At 40.8% G+C, this 20,837-nt stretch overlaps 2 protein-coding genes and 2 pseudogenes across 16 annotated transcripts in view; 1 reads left to right on the forward strand and 3 right to left on the reverse strand.

Moving 5' to 3' along the window:
• The window catches only part of PDS5A (PDS5 cohesin associated factor A), a 114,653-nt gene that overhangs the window by 30,656 nt on the left and 63,160 nt on the right, over positions 1-20,837 (forward strand). For 14 of the 15 annotated variants that reach the window (XR_009449684.1, XR_009449686.1, XR_009449685.1 and 11 more), the window contains exons 3-8: positions 252-455; positions 4,217-4,303; positions 4,806-4,903; positions 8,247-8,373; positions 12,093-12,173; positions 13,262-13,402. Coding sequence is in view for 10 of the 15 variants with exons in the window: in XM_059673033.1 (XP_059529016.1) it covers positions 252-455; positions 4,217-4,303; positions 4,806-4,903; positions 8,247-8,373; positions 12,093-12,173; positions 13,262-13,402 (738 nt within the window). In the remaining 5 variants the exon portion in view is untranslated. The remainder of the gene's footprint in view (positions 1-251; positions 456-4,216; positions 4,304-4,805; positions 4,904-8,246; positions 8,374-12,092; positions 12,174-13,261; positions 13,403-20,837) is intronic. The other variant, XM_059673037.1, reaches the window with a different exon arrangement.
• Positions 1,753-3,951, reverse strand: LOC132220150 (small ribosomal subunit protein eS7-like; annotated as a pseudogene).
• On the reverse strand, positions 2,021-2,982 carry LOC132213298 (hydroxyacyl-thioester dehydratase type 2, mitochondrial-like; annotated as a pseudogene).
• On the reverse strand, positions 2,975-3,594 carry LOC132220146 (ribonuclease P protein subunit p14-like). The gene has a single exon (XM_059673079.1). It carries the CDS (start codon positions 3,462-3,464, stop codon positions 3,090-3,092), a length of 375 nt encoding a protein of 124 aa, XP_059529062.1. The 5' UTR covers positions 3,465-3,594; the 3' UTR covers positions 2,975-3,089.

Consider the following 20,837-nt stretch of genomic DNA (forward strand, 5'->3'; position numbering starts at 1 on the left):
TTTATTTATTTTAGAGAGAGGGAGAGAGAGATAGAAACGTCAGTGATAAGAGGGAATCATCAATTGGGTACTTTCCTCTTTAGCATATGCGTTGATTGGGAATGGAACTGTGACCTCCTGGTACATGGGTCAATACTCAGCCACTGAGCCACATTGGCCGGGCATAATGATAATTTTTAAAAAATGTATGTCCACCACTGATTTCTAAATATCAGATGTTGATTATATTTTTCTTTTATACATTTTTACAGATGGTAGTAAAAACTTTTATGGATATGGATCAGGACTCAGAAGATGAAAAACAGCAGTATCTCCCACTAGCCTTGCATCTTGCATCTGAATTTTTCCTCAGGAATCCCAATAAAGATGTGCGTCTCCTTGTAGCATGTTGTTTGGCTGACATCTTTCGAATCTATGCCCCAGAAGCTCCATATACTTCCCATGATAAACTTAAGGTAAATGCAATCTTTATAGAATTTGTTTACTTTTATAGTTTATCATACCTTTAGGAACATAGCTTTAATATTGTTTGTCTTGTCATAGTAAGATTATACCATAAACCCTGACTGGGTTGCTCAGTTGGTTTGAACATCATCCCGATACACCAAGGTTGCAGGTTTGTTCCCCAGTCAGGGCACATACAAGAATCAACTGATGAGTGCATGGATAAGTGGAACAACAAATCAGTGTTTCTCTCTCTAAAAAGATGCTTTAAAAAATTTAAAAGCAAAAAAAGATTTTATTGTAAGTTGCAAAACAAGCTTTTAATTAAGTTACTTTTTATTGAATATCTACAAAAAATGCCTGGCATTTTTATGAGATGTTGAAAACATCAAAGCTCGTCCATGTCTGCTCATATCTAACATTCAAGAATACTCATCACAAAGCCCAGATGGCTGAATTGAAGGGATAATAATGTATTAATGACACCTTTTAAAACAATAGTATAACAGACCTTGCACATTCAAATGATTATCTTCCCTGCAAGTTATTCTACATGCAAAGCTATGTTCATCTTGGTGGTTCTGCCTTTGTTTGAAATGTTTGAGGAGCTACTATTTCGAATTAATCTTGAGCTGATTTCATATTTTGAACAATTTTATTCTTCACACTTCTTGATTTCGGAGAGGAAGGGAGAGGGAGAGAGAGATAAAAACATCAATGATGAGAGAGAATCATTGATCAGCTGCCTCCTGCACGCCCCCTACTGAAGATTGAGCCTGCAACCCGGGCATGTGCCCTTAACCGGTATTGAACCCAGGATCCTTCAGTCCACAGACTGGCGCTCTATCCACTGAGCCAAACTAGCTTAGGGCCTGACTGCTTTCTTTTAAGTAGTCCTAAAATGGGTTTGTCCCATATTAATTATATTTTGGATTAAAACTTCTAAAGAACGCTTATTAAATAATGAAGTGCTATCATCCTGAAAAGTACAACCTTTGGACCAGTCTTACTGCTTTTGTTCCACACAACTTTGAAGTCACACATCAAATTCAAAAGTAGGTACTGAAAATTATTATTTACATGTAGGCAATAGTAACGGAAAGACTAGTGTCCAGGTCCTCAAAATGAAAATAATTGTTTGTCATGATGCACACTGAAAATAGTAAAATGGAAGTTCTGTTGTAGAAGAAGAGTAACAACACATAGAACCTAAGGTTCTATCAGAATGAGAAAGCCTAATAATTTGTAGTGGTAATAATATTTATTTTTTGTTTCTACTGAGAACAGTATTTTATTAGTCACTTTTGTTTACAACTGAAATTCTGGGAGTTCAGAATTAACATTCTTGGCTGTGAGTTTATAGACACCAGAAAAAGTTTCAACCTTGTGCTCCACATTGGTCTGCTGGGCTTTATCCAAGTGAACCTTTAATGAGCTGGCTGCCATCCACTTTCATGCGTATTCTCTTGCCCACAATTTTACTTGGGAAAACCAAGCCCTCCAGGATCGTGTCATGCAAGGCTGTCAAGAGTGCATCTTCTGGGATGTTTTTGCTGCTTTTTTTTTTTTTTTTTTACTGAAGAACAATATCTAAGAATATTTATTGGTAAAAGACAGGTGTTCAAAGATGACCCAACTTCTATTCCAATTGCCGTCAAAAATTAAATGCTACCTAGCTATAAATTCACTGAGAAAGTTATTCTATACAGATATAGGTAAGTTTGTGTTATCCAAATGCAAATTTAACTTGGTTTGAAATCCTAAAATTAGAACCTTGAGCTAAATGGTAACTTTCCCCATATTTTTTCAAATTTACAAACTTAGATGATAAGTAGACTCGTCTATATGAAGCATAAGGCCAGATTAGAAAGTGGGCATGTGAACCCCTCGAGACCTGCTGCCCTCCCCCACCGTGGGCTGCTGGGTCTGCTGGCCACTCCTTGTTGAAGAGCAGCAATCGTTTTCCTCAGAGGCTCTTCAATAACAGTAACACTGATGCCTGAACTTGCATCTTTAAACACATATTTCAGGACTTCGAAGCTTCTGGGACCATAACTTTAACGCAGCCTTCCATAACAGTCTTCACTTTCTCTTACAAAGCATGACACAGCAATAACCGCAATGAACCGCTTCAGCCTTTGCACTTCTGCAGAAGCTACAACAACTTCTCCAACATATAAAGGGGCTGGAAAGTGAATTTCCTGGGAAATAAATACACAGCCTGGGCCTTTTAGTCCCCAGGAGAGCTGAAATAAGTCCATTGATCAAAACTCCATGCACAATTGTCTTTCCAAACTTGGTATGTTTTGCAAAATCTTCATTTAAATGCAAAGGATTGACATCCCCTGTTAGTTCTGAGAAGGCAACCACATCCCTTTGTGTGAAGACTCTGCTGAGTTCAGCCCGGTCTCCAACTCGGATATGCATATGCTGAAAGCGCTGCCTGCTTGCAACTGGTTGGTTCAGGCATATTCTCCTCCAAAGGCTACACCACCAAAGACTATGGCTGGAAATTACGGGGAACGTCTTCGGCACCCTCAAATTCCATCAACAGGAGCACTGAGCCTGTTTCAGTCATCAAGCATTATGCTGCCACCAAAAGATAGTTTTGAGAGCGGAGGAATGTTTCTGAAATTGAAGACTATTCAATCCAATACTAGTTCCCTACTATTACCAGACAATGCAAGGAGAAATGGAGAAACCTGAATCACTCTGAAGGCACATTTCTTGCCTTTATAGGATCCGAACAGGGTCAAAGAGCTCCACAATCTGACAAGACCACTGCTACATATTCTCAAGATGGCTGACAAGGTCTCCTCTTCGTAGGTTAGGATGTCCAAGGGTAAGGCAGCGTCATCCTCTCCAAATAGGTCCCTCAGGGCTGAAATAAGCAGCTGTTTGAACTGTGCAACATTCAGTCCAACCCCATGTTCTTGAAATTCTAGGCAGACTTTCATGTAGTGGTGCTCAGAGGGATTTTTGTAAACTGTTCTCTCATATGTAGCAGCTGGGGCTGGCATCTCTTCCAATCCTGACTGCACCACTCTCGCCGGACCAGCCTGACGCCTCCCGACTCCCGTTCACTGCGAGAACCTCCTAGGCCAGGACCTCCGCCGCCGAGCGGGAGCCTGGGCCCGAGAAACTCTGGGGCTGTTTATGTTCCTTTGCTTATTCTTTGTACAGCTTTTTCAAGTTGGCTTAGGCAGAATTCTCCTCTGAGTGATAAAGACAATGTGCTTCCCACTGAACTTTACTCCAACTCTCATACCAGTTGGACTTGGATTTTTGGGGAAGACTTCAGTTGAGGAACCAGAACAAAGATTATAAATAGCTTTCCAACTGCCGCCAACTTCAATATCCTTGGTCACTGTGATGTTCAGCTCCCTTAGCTGGTCCTTGAGGTCAGACTTTATCTCCAGCCTAAGGCAGAGCCTGGGAGCTGCTGGACATGAACTCTTCTGGCTTATTGCCATTGAGCTCCATGGTCTTGGTGCTCAAACTGAACATGGTCTTCTCCCTCAGTGAGCTCTGGCCTGAGAAGAGGCCTACATCTCACTAGAGTTCATCAAATCTGCTTTTAAAGGATGTAATTTTATATGATTTGCTCTTTTCCAGTTATTTTGAATAGGCTAGTCTCAAGTCATTTGGCCAAAGGAGAATTTTCTTTTATTGTAGTTTGTAAGAGAGAATAAACACACACACAATTAGTGTATTGTGAAATAATGATATGTATTTGTGTCTAAATTAATATATTTTATCATTTTTTTAACAGGACATATTTTTGTTTATTACCAGACAATTAAAAGGTTTGGAGGATACAAAGAGTCCGCAGTTTAATAGATACTTTTATTTATTAGAGGTAAAAAAAATTTTTTATTTTAAAAATATCACCCTATTTCACATAGTAGAAAATTCTTAATAGTAATTTCATAATGTTAAGTGAATCTTTATTTTATACAAAACTCACTTAATAAAATGTCTTTTATTTTATTTTTTTGCTCCTCATGTCCTGAAAAGATAAAGTATATTCTACTGGGAAAACTTATATTATTTGAGACTTTATTTTCATACTTCTTTTTTTATTTTTTTCTAATCCAAAAAGGGATTAAGTTGAATTAATTTTCACTGCTTTTTATATTTTGTATGTTATATATGTCTTAACTATTTAGTATTTTTCAATTGGAGAAGGTTAATGTCTTTTTAAAAGTCAGAGTACATGACTACTTTAACAATTGTAATTTTGTATGTTGGACTTTTATAAGCTTTAAATAGATTTTGAATTCTAAAAATTAAGTTTTAGTAATGAGTTCGCTTTTGTGTAGCTTTTGTATGTGTAAATAATTTTTATTTTTTTATTTAAGAATTTAGCTTGGGTTAAATCATATAACATCTGCTTCGAATTGGAAGATTGCAATGAGATTTTTATTCAGCTTTTTAGGACTCTCTTCTCAGTGATCAAGTAAGTTATTTTTGAAGCATTTTGTTTGGCTTTTTTCTTGCTGTGCATATACACTAAGATCTTTTAGAGTTACAAGGAAATGTTTTTCTTAGAAGACTTAACATGAAAATATTTGGAAGGACTTGCAAAAGGGGTGTCTTTCTAAAAGTTATGGAAAACTGTATGTAATGACATAATTTTTCCACCAAGTTTTAAATTTTTCATCTGTACATTTCACCACTGAATGCCCAGGATGTCCATTATACATTATTTCAAAATAAATGTTTTTAAAAATTATAGGTGATTAATACATAAATTATATTACAATTTAATTCAGTCTTTTTAAAAATATTTTTATTGATTTCAAAGAGGAAGGAAGGGAGAGAGATAGAAACATCAATGATGAGAGAGAAATCATTGATCACTGCCTTCTGCACGCCCCACACTGGGGGTCCAGCTCACAAGGTCAACACTCAACCACTGAGCCACACTGGCCAGGCTAATTTGGTCTTGATTTAAATTCTCCTGTATCTATGGTAGTATAGCTAAATTACAACATTTCTCTTGATTTGTCTTTGCATATATATTTTGACAAGTGTGAAAATGGACAGGTCAAGTCTTTTTTTTTTTTTTTAATTAAATCTTTATTGTTCAGATTATTACATTTGTTCCTCTTTTTCCCCCCCATAACTCCCCTCCTCCCAGTTCCCACCCCACCCTCCCCCCTCACTCCCCACCCACTGTCCTCATCCATAGGTGCACGATTTTTGTCCAGTCTCTTCCCGCATCCCCCACACCCCTTCCCCGCCCCCAAGAATAGTCAGTCCATTCCCTTTCTATGTCCCTGACTCTATTATAATCACCAGTTCATTCTGTTCATCAGATTATTTATTCACTTAATTCTTAGATTCACTTGTTGATAGATGCATATTTGTGTTCATAATTTGTATCTTTACCTTTTTCTTCTTCTTCCTCTTCTTAAAGGATACCTTTCAGCATTTCATATAATACTGGTTTGGTGGTGATGAACTCCTTTTAGCTTTTCCTTATCAGTGAAGCTCTTTATCTGACCTTCAGTTCTGAATGACAGCTTTGCTGGATAAAGTAATCTTGGTTGTAGGTTCTTGGTATTCATCACTTTGAATATTTCTTGCCACTCCCTTCTGGCTTGCAAAGTTTCTGTTGAGAAATCAGCTGACAGTCGTATGGGTATCCCCTTGTAGGTAACTGAGTTTCTTTCTCTTGCTGCTCTTAAGATTCTCTCTTTGTCTTTTGCTCTTGGCATTTTAATGATGATGTGTCTTGGTGTGGTCCTCTTTGGATTCTTTTTGTTTGGGGTTCTCTGCGCTTCCTGGGCTTGTAAGTCTATTTCTTTTACCAGGTAGGGGAAGTTTTCTGTCATTATTTCTGCAAATATGTTTTCAATATCTTGCTCTCTCTCATCTTCTGGCACCCCTATAATTCGGATGTTGGTATGCTTGAAGCTGTCCCAGAGGCTCCTTACACTATCTTCGTATTTTCGGATTCTTTTTTCATTTTGCTTTTCTGGTTGGGTGTTTTTTGCTTCTTCGCATTTCAAATCTTTGCCTTGATTCTTGCGCTCCTCTGGTCTGCTGTTGGGAGTCTGTATAGTATTCGTTATTTCAGTCCGTGTTTGCTTAATTTCTAGTTGGTTCTTTATCATAACATCGAGGGTCTCATTAGATTTCTTGAGGATCTCACCACATTTATCGGCGGCTTCTAGACAGTTCTTAAGAGACCTTAAAAGTTTGGTTCTGAACTCAATATCCTCCATTGACAGTTTTGTCCTGTTTCTTTGTCTCCGCATTTTTTATGCTTTCTTGGTGCACCCCCTAGTGGTCTTTGTGCGCAGGCTTGTTGTAGTCAAACCTTGATTGTTGTCGGCAATACCGGGGGTGATTTGACCTCCAGGCTAACTGGCTATGAGAGTCAGCTGTGTCTGCAGTGGGAGAGCTTCTGTGCTGGATCTCTAGGGCGGTGCTAATGTAGCATTTGCCTGAGGCTATCCGGCAAATGGCTCTGCGCAGGGCTTGGGCGGGGCGGGTCCCCGGGGATCTACAGGTCGGGTGGAGCGAGTAGTTATGGCTGCTCTCAGTTCCGTCCCTAGGGGCTCTGCCTCACAGAGTCCCAGCAACCGCTGCAAACCTCGGAGAGAAAGCTGCCTTCGAGTTCTGACCGAAGCCAGACAGTCCCGCTTCTCCCGTTTGAGTCTGGGTCCCTAGAGACTCGCCCGGATCTGGAGCTCAGAGTCTGAAACTCCCTCCCGATTGAAAACAACAACCGCGCCCTCCGCCTCCAGCCCGCTCCGTGTGCACTCCGCACCTTAGTATTTTACTTCAGCACTGCGCCTCCTCTGAGTCTGGGTATGATATTCTCTTTCCTCCTAGTTGTAGAATTTCCACTCAGCCAGCCTTCCTGTGGTTCTGGATGATGTCCGTTCCGTCCTTTAGTTGTTTTTTGAAGTGGTTGTTCGAGGCAGCAATCTCCGGCGTTAACCTATGCCGCCATCTTGGTTTCTCCTCTGGTCAAGTCTTTAGTTAAGACGCAGACGTAAGGAGAGAAGTCTAGATGTTCTACTAGTTATAACATTTTTGTAGCCAATCTCTTTAGGTAAGCTTGTATCAGCAGTAGATGTATTTATTGAGGACTAGTTTACTCTTCAACTGGTTAAGGAAGCAGGACCAAAACTGATTCTTGATTTTATACCTTGTTGATTTTTTTTGATTGTTTAGAATTCTTTGAGAAATACCAGGATGACCTTTTTAGGTCCTTCTAGTCATACGTTTCCATAAGTATTTTATATCAAACTTTCGATTTTCAGTATTGGTGAACTAAAACTTGGCGTGGCAAATTTATGCAGCATAACTTACTTGCATGTAGTTTATGGCTTAGACTTTTTTGTGTGTTTATTGTTTTATTTTGGGATATTAAGATCTAAAAGAATGAAAAACTGTCTGCCTTCATTATCTTGTAATATTTTTCTTTTCATACTTAAAAATTTTTTAAATCTGGAGCCATGAAAACATGGATGGTCTTTCTTTCAAGTTGACACTTTTGTTTTATGAATTTAACTCACTGTTTGAATCCTAATTGTGTAAGGACTTAATTCATTTTAAAGTTCTTTGTTTCCTAAAATACTTTACAATACCTTAGGGCTATTGTAATAAACAACAGAAGGAGAAAGTACATAGAGCAGCCAAAATTCCTTTGCCATTATTGGCATGGTTCCTTCAACTGAAAATCCTTATATATCTGACACAGTTGTTTTAAATTGGTAAGATTTAATTTTCTTTTTGTATGCCTGGATTTTTTTCATTTCTTTTTGTTTCTTCCTCTTTTTTAGCAATAGCCACAATAAGAAGGTACAAATGCACATGCTAGACTTGATGAGTTCTATCATCATGGAAGGTGATGGAGTTACTCAAGAATTATTGGACTCCATTCTTATTAACCTCATTCCTGCACATAAGGTCTGTATATATGAAAATATTAAAGGTTAATATTTAAAGGTAGTACTATGAACATAGGGGTGCATATATCCTTTCTGAATGGTGTTTCTGTTTTCTTGGGATATATTCCCAGAAGTGGTATTACTGGGTCAAATGGCAGTTCCATTTTTAATTTTTTGAGGAAAAGCCATACTGTTTTCCACAGTGGCTGCACCAGTCTGCATTCCCACCAGCAGTGAATAAGGGTTCCTTTTTCTCCGCATCCTCTCCAGCACTTGTCATTTGTTGATGATAGCCATTCTGTGAGATGTTACCTCATTGTTCATAGCAGGACAATTTACAATGGCTAAGATTTGGAAACAATCTAAATGCCCATCAGCAGATAAATGGATTAGAAAACTGTGGTACATCTACATAATGGAATGCTATACTGCTGTAAAGAAAGAAGGAATTCTTACCATTTGCAACAGCATGGATGGATCTGGAGAGCATTATGCTAAGTGAAATAAGCCAGTCAGTGAAAGATAAATACCACATGATCTCACTCATTTATGGATGATAAAGAACATTATAAACTGTTGAACAAAAATAGAGGCAAAAATGCATCGAACAGACTGTTAAACTACAGCGGGAACGTAGGGGAGGGTTGTGGGGGGTAAGAGATCAACCGAAAGACTTGTATGCATGCATATAAGCACAACCAACAGATGCAAGACACTGGGAGCGAGGGGACAAGTGCAAGAGACATATGTACTACTATTTGTAATACCTTAAACAATAAAATAAAATAAAGATAAAGATAGTACTACACATAAAATAATTATTTTCACCATTTTCCATCCCACGTAAATATCCCTACTATCATTATCTAGTCCAAATAAAATGGAGTGACACACATCAGTTTTGGAGCTATTACTGTTTTTAGAAGATACATTGATTAACATGTATTTTCACTCAGTTAAGTGCTCTATTTTCTGGAAAAAAATGTTTCAAATTCACTACTCATATCTAATCTGGGAATTATAAGGGGTTAGAGTACTGTCTTGGCTACTTTGTTGTTGTTTTTTTAAGAAAGAATTTTCTCCTTATTTTAGAAGATACATTGATTAACATGTATTTTCACTCAGTTAAGTGTTCTATTTTCTAGGAAAAAATGTTTCAAATTCACTACTCATATCTAATCTGGGAATTATAAGGGGTTAGAGTACTGTCTTGGCTAGTTTGTTGTTTTTTTAAGAAAGAAAATTTTCTCCTTTGTAATGTAGGAATTTGTATTTCTTCTCAGAACCCATATCCTACATTTTTCTTAGGCACTTGTAGAAAAAGATTTGGGCAGAAGCAGGAACTATGGATAATGTTAATCATCGTTATTAACATTAGTTAATTAACATTAGTGGGGGTTTTTTGTGTTTTTTGTTGTAGTAGTAGTAGTAGTTGTTGTTTTTAATATATTTTTATTGATTTTAGAGAGGAAGGGAGAAGAAGAGATAGAAACATCAATGATGAGCCCTGGCCAGTTTGGGTTGTGGATAGAGTGTTGGCCTGCAGACCAAAGGGTCCCAGGTTTGATTCCGGTCAAGGGTACATACCTTGATTGCAGGCTCCTCCCTGCGTAGGCCCTGGTCAGAGCTTGTGCAGGAGGCGAGCAATGGATGTGTTTCTCTCACATCAATTTTTCTCTATGTCTTTCCCTCTCTCTTCCACTCTCCCTAAAAATCAATGGAAAAATATCCTCAGGCGAGGATTAAAATAAATAAGTAAATAAACGAACAAACGATGATGATGATGATGATGATGATGATAGACAATCATTGATTGGCTGCCTCCTGCATGTCCAACACTGGGGATCCAGCCTGCAACCCAGGCATGTGCCCTTGACGGAATCAAACCATGACCTCCTGGTTCATAGGTCGATCGATGCTCAACCACTGAGCCACACCAGTCAGACTTAACATTAGTTATTAACATTAACTGTAGATAATGTTAAGGAGAAAGGATGATTCGCAGCTGTGTATTCCTCCCTGTTCCTTTTTCAGTTTCTCTCTGTTAGGTCCTCCTAAGGAATTGAAGAATATAGTCCCCACAAGCTCCACCACTGGGCTATACTTAGGCCTACCCTACCACTGATATTTACCCTCCTACTTTTTTCTCTAATGGTTCACTGAACTATTACCAGATGTTAGATGTAATTCATTATAAATTCTTTCTCTCTTGACTCTCTGATTCTCTAAATATCATTTGCATTTTATTTAAATAAATCTATAATTGGTCAAATTTTTTAGTATATATCAGGCAAAATAAGAGAGGAAAAACTTTGAGGGAAATAGTGCATTTGGTATTTATATTCTAGTTAGTATTTTTATGAGTAGGAAATAATATACCATTTATTTTATTTTATTAATATTTTTTATTGATTTTTAGAGAGAGGAAGGGAGAAACATCAATAATGACGAGAGAGAACCATTGATCGGCTGTCTCCCACATGCCCCCTACTGGGGATTGAGCCGCAACCCAGGCATTTGCCCTTGATTGGAATTGAACCTGGGACCCTTCAGTCCACAGGCCAATGCTCTATCCACTGAGCCAAACCAGCTAGGGCAATAATATACCAGTTTAAGAAATATAAAGGTTGTCTTAATTTTGAGCTAACTTATCCTTTTGCCAGTGGAATAAAAGCAAGGGTCAGAAGTCTGGCTCACTGCCTATTTGTGCAAATAAAGTTTTATTTGAGCACAGTATGCTCATTTCTTTCTATTTTATCTATGGCTGCTTTCACCCTACAGCAGCAGAGTTCTATAGTTGCAGCATTGACCATATGGCTCACAAAGCCTACAATTTTTACCATCTGGCTCTTGGCATAGTCTCTTTTTGGGAGAGGTGAAAAGTGATGTTGAATGAGTCTCAGTTTGGTCTAAAACTTCAGAGTATAGAGATATTAATAGGTACTCTCCAAAACAAGAATTCCATTTTCAGTAAGTTTTTAAATATTAAGTGTGTATTTTTTCTAGTCATTTTTAGACCCTTTAATATTTTGTAGTGCATTGGGAATCTTGAAGAGTGAACATAGTATTCAGCATTTCAGAATTATAATTTATTGGCAATTTTACTCGGAAAACTTTCTAGGTCTACTCTGCCTCATAGCACATGTTGACCAGACAATGAAATACTGAGATCATGAGTTAGAGAGGGGTGTGTGTGTGTTTGTGTGTGTGTGTGTGTGTGTTTAGGATACATGGGTGTAATTGCCAATTTAAGTTGGTTAACAAAACCAAAAGCCTTTGATTTTTAGTTTAATAAAACTAAACTTAATATAGTTTGTGACTAACGAATGTACTATTTTAGTTTTTTATTCATAATAGTGTGATTTTCAAATTCTGCATTTAAGACCACTTGACTAACGGTTATTGGGTAAAACCTTAACTGGGATTCCATTGTATTTCTTTTAGTATGTTTTTATTTCAGGGAGGAAGGGAAAGGGAGAGAGAGAAACATCAATGATGAGAGAGAATCATTAATCGGCTGCCTCCTGCCACGCTCCGTACTGGGGATTGAGCCTAATCGGAATCAAACCCAGGACCCTTCAATCCACAGGCTGACACTCTAACCCCTGAACCAAACCAGCCAGGGTCCATTGTATTTTTTGCTTTATATTTTGTATGTTTGAAGACTGTTGTGTTCTAATGGTGCTAGGATAAATTCACCAAATCATTTGTAACTTTGCATATTTGTATTTTTTTCAGAACTTAAATAAACAGTCCTTTGACCTCGCAAAAGGCCTATTGAAAAGGACAGTCCAGACTATTGAGGCCTGCATTGCTAATGTATGTATTTCAGCTTGTATTTGTTCCATAATTGTGTAATTCTTAATCCATGTACTAATTTATTAGAAACTTTCACATATAGGTTTATTTAGCCTATAAACAGCTTCATTTACAACAAAAGTATGTTGCCTTTCAGAACAAATATCTTTTGATGATACTATCAGAAAAGTATATACTTGTATCAGTTGCATACAATTGCCTTTTTAGCATTTTTAAATTTAATTTTTTTTCTAAGTGTGTATGTGTTGGCAGGGAATGGAAGTTGCATCTAATTGTGCTCTTAACATTGTATTATCTTTGTTTTTTCCTAACATTTTTTAAATGATCAGTTTAACTTTTATATCACAGCTTTTCCTTCTCTGTGTCCTCTGACTCACAATGTGTTTGACTTTCTCTGAGTTTTTTAAAAAAAGTTATTACTACCTTTAAATGTCTTTATTACTAAAGTCATGGAAAAATTGGACACACTCAAATAAAAAAGATTAAGACAAATTTTTTTCTCTGCTATTAGGAAATTTCTCTACAAAGTGTTTTATGATGAATTACATAAACTAAGTTGTTCTATTTTAATGAAAATTAAGATTCCTATAAATGTCATTCTAAATTTTTAAAAAATATATCTTTATTGATTACAGAGAGGAAGGGAGAGGGAGAGAGAGAAACATCAGTGATGAGCGAGAATATTGATTGGCTGCCTCCTGCATGACCCCTACTGGAGATCCAGCCAGCAATGTGGGCATGTGCCCTTGACCGGAATCAAACCCGGGACCCTTCTGTGTGCAGACTGACGCTCTGTCCAGAGCCAAACTGGCTAGGACTGTCATTCTAATTTCAAAGAAAGCTAACAACCAGTTCTTTTTTACCTTTCTCTTCCATGTAACATTCGTAATTTGATGTGTAGAAGTTCATTTCATTTGTTTGGGTGACTGTCATATCATATATCGATGGAAATATCTGTTCTGTTTCATCCCCTTCAGTTGTATATATAATGCCTAATGATATAGTTTTTTAAATCATGTTTATTAAAAAACCTATCCAAGTTTTTAAATGAAATGGATATTTTATTTTTGTTTTAATATCTCCTATAGTTTTTCAATCAAGTCCTGGTGCTGGGAAGATCGTCAGTAAGTGATTTGTCAGAACATGTATTTGATCTGATTCAGGAGCTTTTTGCTATAGATCCTCACTTACTATTATCTGTCATGCCGCAGCTTGAATTCAAACTGAAGGTAGGACTAACTTTTAAACTTTAAGAAAAAATATATATATCTTAGTTTTTCTTTAGCTGTAAAATATGAGTTCAATTTATCATTTTAATATTTACTTAAGGTATATATTTTGGAATCATTTGAATAAAGCAGTATCTCTTATCTGGGTCATAGGAGAATATACATTGCAAAATTATAACTTACCTAGTTGTTAAATATTTGAACACAGTGACACAAAGATATGAAATATAGAGTATCCCAAAACTTATGATTCATGTTATTAAATGGTATAGTATTAGATATGGTTTTTTTATTTTTAAAATATTTCTATTGATGTCAGAGAGAAAAAGAAAGGGAGAGAGAGAGAAACATCAGTGAAGAGAGAGAATCATTGATTGGCTGCCTCCTGCACACCCCTCCTGGGAATGAGCCCACAACCCGGGCATGTGCCCTGAACAGGAATGGAACAGTGACCTCCTGGTTCATAGGTCAACGCTCAACCACTGAGCCATACTAGGCAGATATATTTTAGAACATCAAAAGATTTCAGATTGAGTGCTCACCGGGTCTTGATTACAACTATTTTACCCTTTCATAGTATAGAATAAGGACAGAAATTTTACTGTATGACTTGGGAATGTTTTTTTTTTTATACTAAGCAAGAAATTTATGACTCCTCAAAAAATATGAAAAACTTGACACTTGAGTTCTATTCTACCTTACACAAGATAACACCTTACGTTTGCTTAATGTTCTAGACTTTTTGAAAGGCTTTTTATGTACAATATCTTATTTGATACGTAAACCAAGCTGTAGTATAATTAGTACCAACATTACAGTTTATATTTTTGAGATAACAAGCATAAGATAAAATGTTTTGCTCAGTTATACAGTTAAAACAGATAAGAATTGTCCTCACTATCTTTATTACAAGCATCTATCTATCTATCTATCTATCTATCTATCTATCTAAATGGCTAAGTGTCCATCCGACTGGTGGCTATGATGCACACTGACCACCAGTGGGCAGACGCAAAAAACAACCGGTACCATGTATCTGGCGCCAACAAACCAATACTTGGCTAGCCCCAAGTGGGACACAGGCCCCGCCACGACCCTGGAGCAACACCCCACCAAACCACAGCCGACACTGCCAGTACGCCGTGGTGCACAATGTGGCCCACAGCCCAGCCCAGCCTGGAAACAGTGGCTGTGGGCGCTGGGTAATGACATCACGTAGCAGTGCCCAGCTTCCTCTCACTAGCGACTAGCCTCCTTGGAGTTTCTTCAGCCCAGGAACCCGACTTGCTTTATAACCAGATGCAAACATTTTACACTTTAACCAAATGTCTATGAAGCGTTTTCCCGTGCCTCATCTCATTTGAGCTTCACAGAAGTCCTGGAGTAGGTAGATAGGAGAATCGGCGGAATCCTATTTTCTTTTCATTAACCGGAAAACGGAGATTTAGAAAGTTTAGAAACTTGACCTGACTGAAAAGAAGTAAAAAATGGTGGAACTTGAAAATGACTTCAGGTTTTCTCACTACGCAGAATATAGTCAAACACTGCTACGGTTAAATATTTTACCCTTTTTTTCTCCATGCATGATCTATGATAATAATCTGCTTCATGTTGATATTTGCTGCTGTGTTGCTGACAATTACCTGAAAGAGAAGTTGGGGTGCTTCACTGGGCTGGAAAAAGTTTAGCTAAATCAGAAAGCAGGTCTAATTAAACAAGTTTATATATATAAACACATGTATAAAATACAAAATATAAAATACATGTGTATACACACACACACACATAAACAACAGATAAATATGTAAATTGACACCTCCACGACACCCCACAGCCAATCTGGAGGGAATATGCAAATTAGCGGGACAAATATGGTGGCAGCCACGGAGTGGGCAGGAGGCGTGGGTCGCCCCTGGCGAGGAGGAAGCCAAGATTCCCGCCCAGGGCTGCCACCGAAGGAGGGGCCTGTGGGAGGCGGCCACAGCGCCAGCCTGAGAGCGTGGGAGGCTTGGTTTGCCGGGCCGGCTACCGAGGGAGGAGTCTGCAAACGGCCCTCAGCCCCTCACCCAGGCTAGTCAGGCACCCCAGCAGGGACCCCACCCTGAAGGGAGTGTGGCCAGCCTGAAAACAGCCATCAGCCCCTCACCCAGGCTAGTCAGGCACCCCAGCAGGGACCCCCACCCTGAAGGGAGTGTGGCCAGCCTGAAGACAGCCATCAGCCCCTCACCCAGGCTAGTCAGGCACCCCAGCAGGGACCCCCACCCTGAAGGGAGTGTGGCCAGCCTGAAAACAACTCTCAGCACCTTACCCAGGCTGGCCATGCCCCCATGGGGTGAGGATCCCTGCTGTGGGGCGTGGCCAGCCTCTAAACAGTCATCAGCTCTCATCCAGGCTGTCCACGGCCCCCCAGTGGGGACCCTCACCCCATGGGGGTGTGGCTCGCCTGCAAACTGGCCCAGCCCTTCGCCCAGGTCAGCACCATCCCCAGTGGGGACCCCCACCCCAAAGGGGTGTGGCCAGCCTGCAAACCACCACAGGCCCGTCACCCAGGGTGCCCTGCCTCCCAAGGGAACCACCACCCTAATCCGGGACACCCTTCAGGGCAAACCAGCTGGCCCCCACCCATGCACCAGACCTCTATACTATTAAAAGGGTGATATGCTAATTAGACTGGGAGACCTTCCAGGAGACCTTCCGGACGTTCTGGACAAAGCTATGGTGGTGGGGCCGAGGTAGAGGCAGTTACGGGCAAAGAGGGGAGGGCAGTTGTGGGTAGTCAGGCCAGGATGGGACGGCAGTTGTGGGTGATAAGGCCATTGGGGGTGATCAGGCTGGCGGGGGAGGGGGCAGTTGGGGGTTAGCAGGCCGGTGGGGAGGGCAGTTGGGGGCGAGCAGGCTGGTGCGGGGGGGCAGTTGGGAGTGATCAGGCTGGCAGGGGTGGGCAGTTGGGGGAAGCAGGCTGGCAGGCAGAGTGGTTAGGGGCAATCAGGCAGGCAGGCAGGTGAGCGGTTAGGAGCCAGCAGTCCAGGATTGCAAGAGGGATGTCCCACAGGAATCAGGGCTAAATCGGCAGTTGGACATCCCCCGAGGGGTCCCAGAGTGGAAAGGGTGCAGGCCGGGCTGAGGCCCCCGCCCCTGCACAAATTTCGTGTACCAGGCTACTAGTATCCTATCTAATAAAAGAGAAACATGGTAATTAGCCATACGGCTGCTACCCTTCCCATTGGCTAATCAGTGAGATATGCAAATTAACTGCCAACCAAGATGGCGGCCGGCAGCCAGGCAGCTGACATGAACAGGGAGGCTTGCTTGCTTCAGTGACTGAGGAAGCCAAGTTTCCCCACCTGCCTTGCCGGCCTCTCAGCTGCACTCTAAGCAACATTGTAACAAATATAGAAGCTAAACAAAACCCCGGGCTTTAGCCAGCAGGACCACAACATTGTTTCAAATACAAAAGGTAAACAAAGGCCAGAAAACTGCTTTCAGCAGCAGAGGTCTCATAGCTGGAGCCGAGCCTCAGAGCTAAAGCTGGCCCAGAATTAAAAAAAGGAGCGGTTGGGAGCTTCAGTCACCCGCCAGTCTGAAAACGGCCCTCAGCCCCTCACCCAGGCTGGCCAGGCACCCCAGTGGGGACCCCCACCCTAAAGGGGGTGTGACCAGATGCAAACAGCCATCATCCCCTCACCCAGGCTGGCCAGGCACCCAAGCGGGACCCCCACCCTGATCCAGGACACCCTTCAGGGCAAACCAGCCAGCCCCCACCCATGCACCAGGCTTCTATACTATATAGTAAAAGGGTAATATGCCTCCCAGCACCGGGATCAGTGGAGCAGCGAGGCCTCCCGGCACCGGGACAGCGTGACAGGGGGCAGCGACCAAACCCCCTGATCGTCCTGCGGCTCTGTGTATGATGGGGCGGGGCCACAACCTCCCTATCCGCCCTGCTCTGTTCGTGACACGGGGGAGCTCCCCAACCCCTTGATCAGCCCTGCTCTGTGCGTGACAGGGGGGAGCTCCTCAACCCCCTGATCGGCCCTGCTCTGTGCGTGACAGGGGGGAGCTCCCCAACCCCCTGTGGACCCTGCTCTGTGTGTGACGGTACGGAGCCCCAACCCCCCTGATGGGCCCTGCGGCTGTGTGTGTGACAGGGGGCAGTGCTCCAACTCCCCTATCGGCCCTGCTCTGTGAGTGACAGGGGGGAGCTCCTCAACCCCCTGATGTGCCCTGCTCTGTGCATGACAGGGGGCAGCGCCCCAACCCCCGGATTGGCCCTGCTCTGTGCCTGACAGGGGGTGGCACTGCAACCTCCCCATCGACCCTGCCTTGAGTGTGACAGGGGGCAGTGCCCCAACCCCCCAATCGGCCCTGATCTGAGCCCAACCAGGGGCTGCACCTAGGGATTGGGCCTGCCCTCTGCCACCCGGGAGCAGGCCTAAGCCAGCAGGTAATTATCTCCCAAGCGGTCCCAGACTGCAAGAGGGCACAGGTCAGGCTGAGAGACCCCCTCTCCACCCCGAGTACACAAATTTTTGTGCACTGGGCCTCTAGTATATATATAAAAGGCTAAGTTGACTCATGCCTGCACGATACATACAGAGCTCTCGCTGGCGCCAGTCACACACGTGTGCTTCGATCTGTCATTGTCGATCATGAATTTGGTTGACTTCTATAATAAGATAAAGGGCAAATGGCAATATTAAAATATTTTTTCTAATTAATTTCCTTTCAATGTGCATGAATCCGTGCACCAGGACACTAGTTTAGTATAAGGGACATTGATACCAGAAACTCTGTTGTGGAAAATATTATATGGAGAACATCGTCTTATTTGTATATTAAGAGTTTATTTTAAGAACAGCCTAAAGATGTTTACGTGCCAAGTTACTTCTAGATATAAAGTATTAAAATATTTTCTCCCAGTGTCTCAACATGAAAGTCAAACCCATTTAATCCATAAACAAGATTGCCATGATAGGTGATGGGGTGGATTTAGAAACTAAACTTTCAGATTTCCATGTATGGACTTAATGTAAACTGAGGGAAGCTAAACTGTAGTGGTTGTTCATACCGCATACTTCAGTAGGTTCGTTTAATCTAAAGCATAGGTTGCTAACAAGCTGAGTATAGCCTGAAAATAGGTTCTATTTAATTTTTTTTTAATCTCATAACAAAGACTCTTCTCTTTAGTTACTAACATTGAATGACTATGTAAGTGTTAAGGTCAAATTTCATTTAAAAGTTCAGATGAATGCATTTTCTTTTATGAGGAACATCTATAATAGTAGCAACAATAAAAAAAATCAGGTGATATGGCAACATTGGGTCCATATTTCTATATGACAACAAAATGGCTAAAACAGAGCAGAAACACCTTAAATGAATTATGAACTTCTCAGTTTACCCCAGTTCCCAATTACTCTTAATTCCTTTTTTTAAAAAAATTAACACTATAGTGAGTTAATGTTATTTCTATTGTAATCTGTTTTAGTATATTTATAAAACAAAGCCATTGATTTTTGTTTTGCTATGTTCATAAATAAATTTGTCTTTTTAAACTTTATACTGAACTCAATACTGTGTCTAGATCAGTGATGGCGAACCTTTTGAGCTCGGCGTGCCAGCATTTTGAAAAACCCTAACTTAACTCTGGTGCCGTGTCACATATAGAAATTTTTTGATATTTGCAACCATAGTAAAACAAAGACTTACATTTTTGATATTTATTTTATATATTTAAATGCCATTTAACAAAGAAAAATCAACCAAAAAAATGAGTTCACGTGTCACCTCTGACACGCGTGTCATAGGTTCGCCATCACTGGTCTAGATAATAATGTTGGAATATTTGTTTATTCTCTTAAAACAGGTGCCATCACCTGTGTTATTAATTGCTCATGGCTGCAGCCCTATACTGTACCAGTGTTACTTTTCTCATCCTGAATAAAGAAACTGAAATTCAGAATAGTTTAGGTACTATCTATATATAATTAGGGTGCCCCTTTTTGAGTTACCAGTATTACTGTGGTGATTTTTCTGTAGTTATATGCCGGGAGCCGGTCCATGCTTGCTGTTTCAAGGGACCTGGCATATATGGCATACTGTTCTTAAAATGTTTGCTCACCTTCTTGGCACTATGTGTTTTAACCAAGGTCTCCTCTCTGAGAAAGGTTGTCTCCCCAGGTAGGGATTTTCCCCTGAAGTTAGGGAGGGAATAAAACCCCTCAACTAAGTGCCAGGCGGGTAATTAATCACTTTAACTACGAACAATCATGCTTAAGCTACATAATCTTTACTCCCTGGAATGGAGATAAGAAACGCCCTAACCTTTGTAATAGAGATTGATAGGATTGAATCAACTGGTATAAATACAGATGTAACAAGACAGCAAGAGACAGAACTTACAAGACAGAACTAAGAAGAGAGAACCTACAGACAGAACCTACAGACAGAAGAACTTCGCTGGAGAGAACATGGCAAAAGATCCTGGACTGAACCTGACTACAGAAATTGGCAAGAGAACCTGACTAGAACCTGGTGACCGAACCTGGCTGGAGATCTCAGACAGAACCTGGCTGGAGAACCTAGCGAGGGAACATGGCTACAGAACCTGGCTGGAGATCCTAAGCAGAACCTCTCTGGAGATCCAGAGCAGAACTTGGCTGGAGATCCGGGCTAGAGATCCTGGCTAGGCTGCTGATCAACTGAACGCTATCTCCGTGTCATTCCTTCTTCGCCGACTCCGTCCACACCTTTGGGGACCCCTGGGCCCGCTGGGGTTGGACCCCGGCAGTTATATCTCTGAATATAGCTACAACTTTTAATAGTTAAGAGTCACAGGTTACAATCTGATTTTAGTCTGTACTGGGCTACTGCATGGATCCACAAAGTGCTATTCTCTTAAGTTTCAGGGGTACCCTGGAGTTGTCCTACTTAGCAGTCTTGGCTGTAGTTATCATGAAATTTGCCACATTTTACATTTAAGCCTTTTTTCATGGCATGCAGAGAGAGAGAGAGAGAGATTTACATTTATTTCCCAAATTTAAAAGTACTGTAAAACAGTTACTGTATTGCAGTGGCTAGTGTTGCTTAGTTGGTTGGGTATTGTCCCATGCACTCAAAGGTTTCTGGTTCGATTTCTGGTCAGGGCACATGCTCAATTTGAAGGCTCCATCCCCGGTAGGGCTGGTGCAGGAGGCAGCCGGCCAATGTTCTGCCTTCACATTGATTTTTCTTTCTCTCCCTCTCTCTTTCTCTCTCCTTAAAAATCTTTTTAAAAAACACACCAAACCCCAGTTACTATTGCCTTATTTTGGTTAGAGTGAAGTTTCCGAGAATTATTCTGAATCAGTTAGAGTTAGGTATCTTTTCTAGTTACCATTCCTAAAAAGTAATGAAAACTATGAGCAGCCTTTTAAGGTTTGTGGGGTTTTTTTAG

Source organism: Myotis daubentonii, chromosome 1, assembly GCF_963259705.1.
Source record: "Myotis daubentonii chromosome 1, mMyoDau2.1, whole genome shotgun sequence".
NCBI lineage: Eukaryota > Metazoa > Chordata > Mammalia > Chiroptera > Vespertilionidae > Myotis > Myotis daubentonii.

What these genes read in the sequence shown, in the direction of transcription:
- LOC132220146 (XM_059673079.1), bottom strand. Translation starts at nt 3,464, where the DNA reads ATGCCAGCCCCAGCTGCTACATATGAGAGAACAGTTTACAAAAATCCC.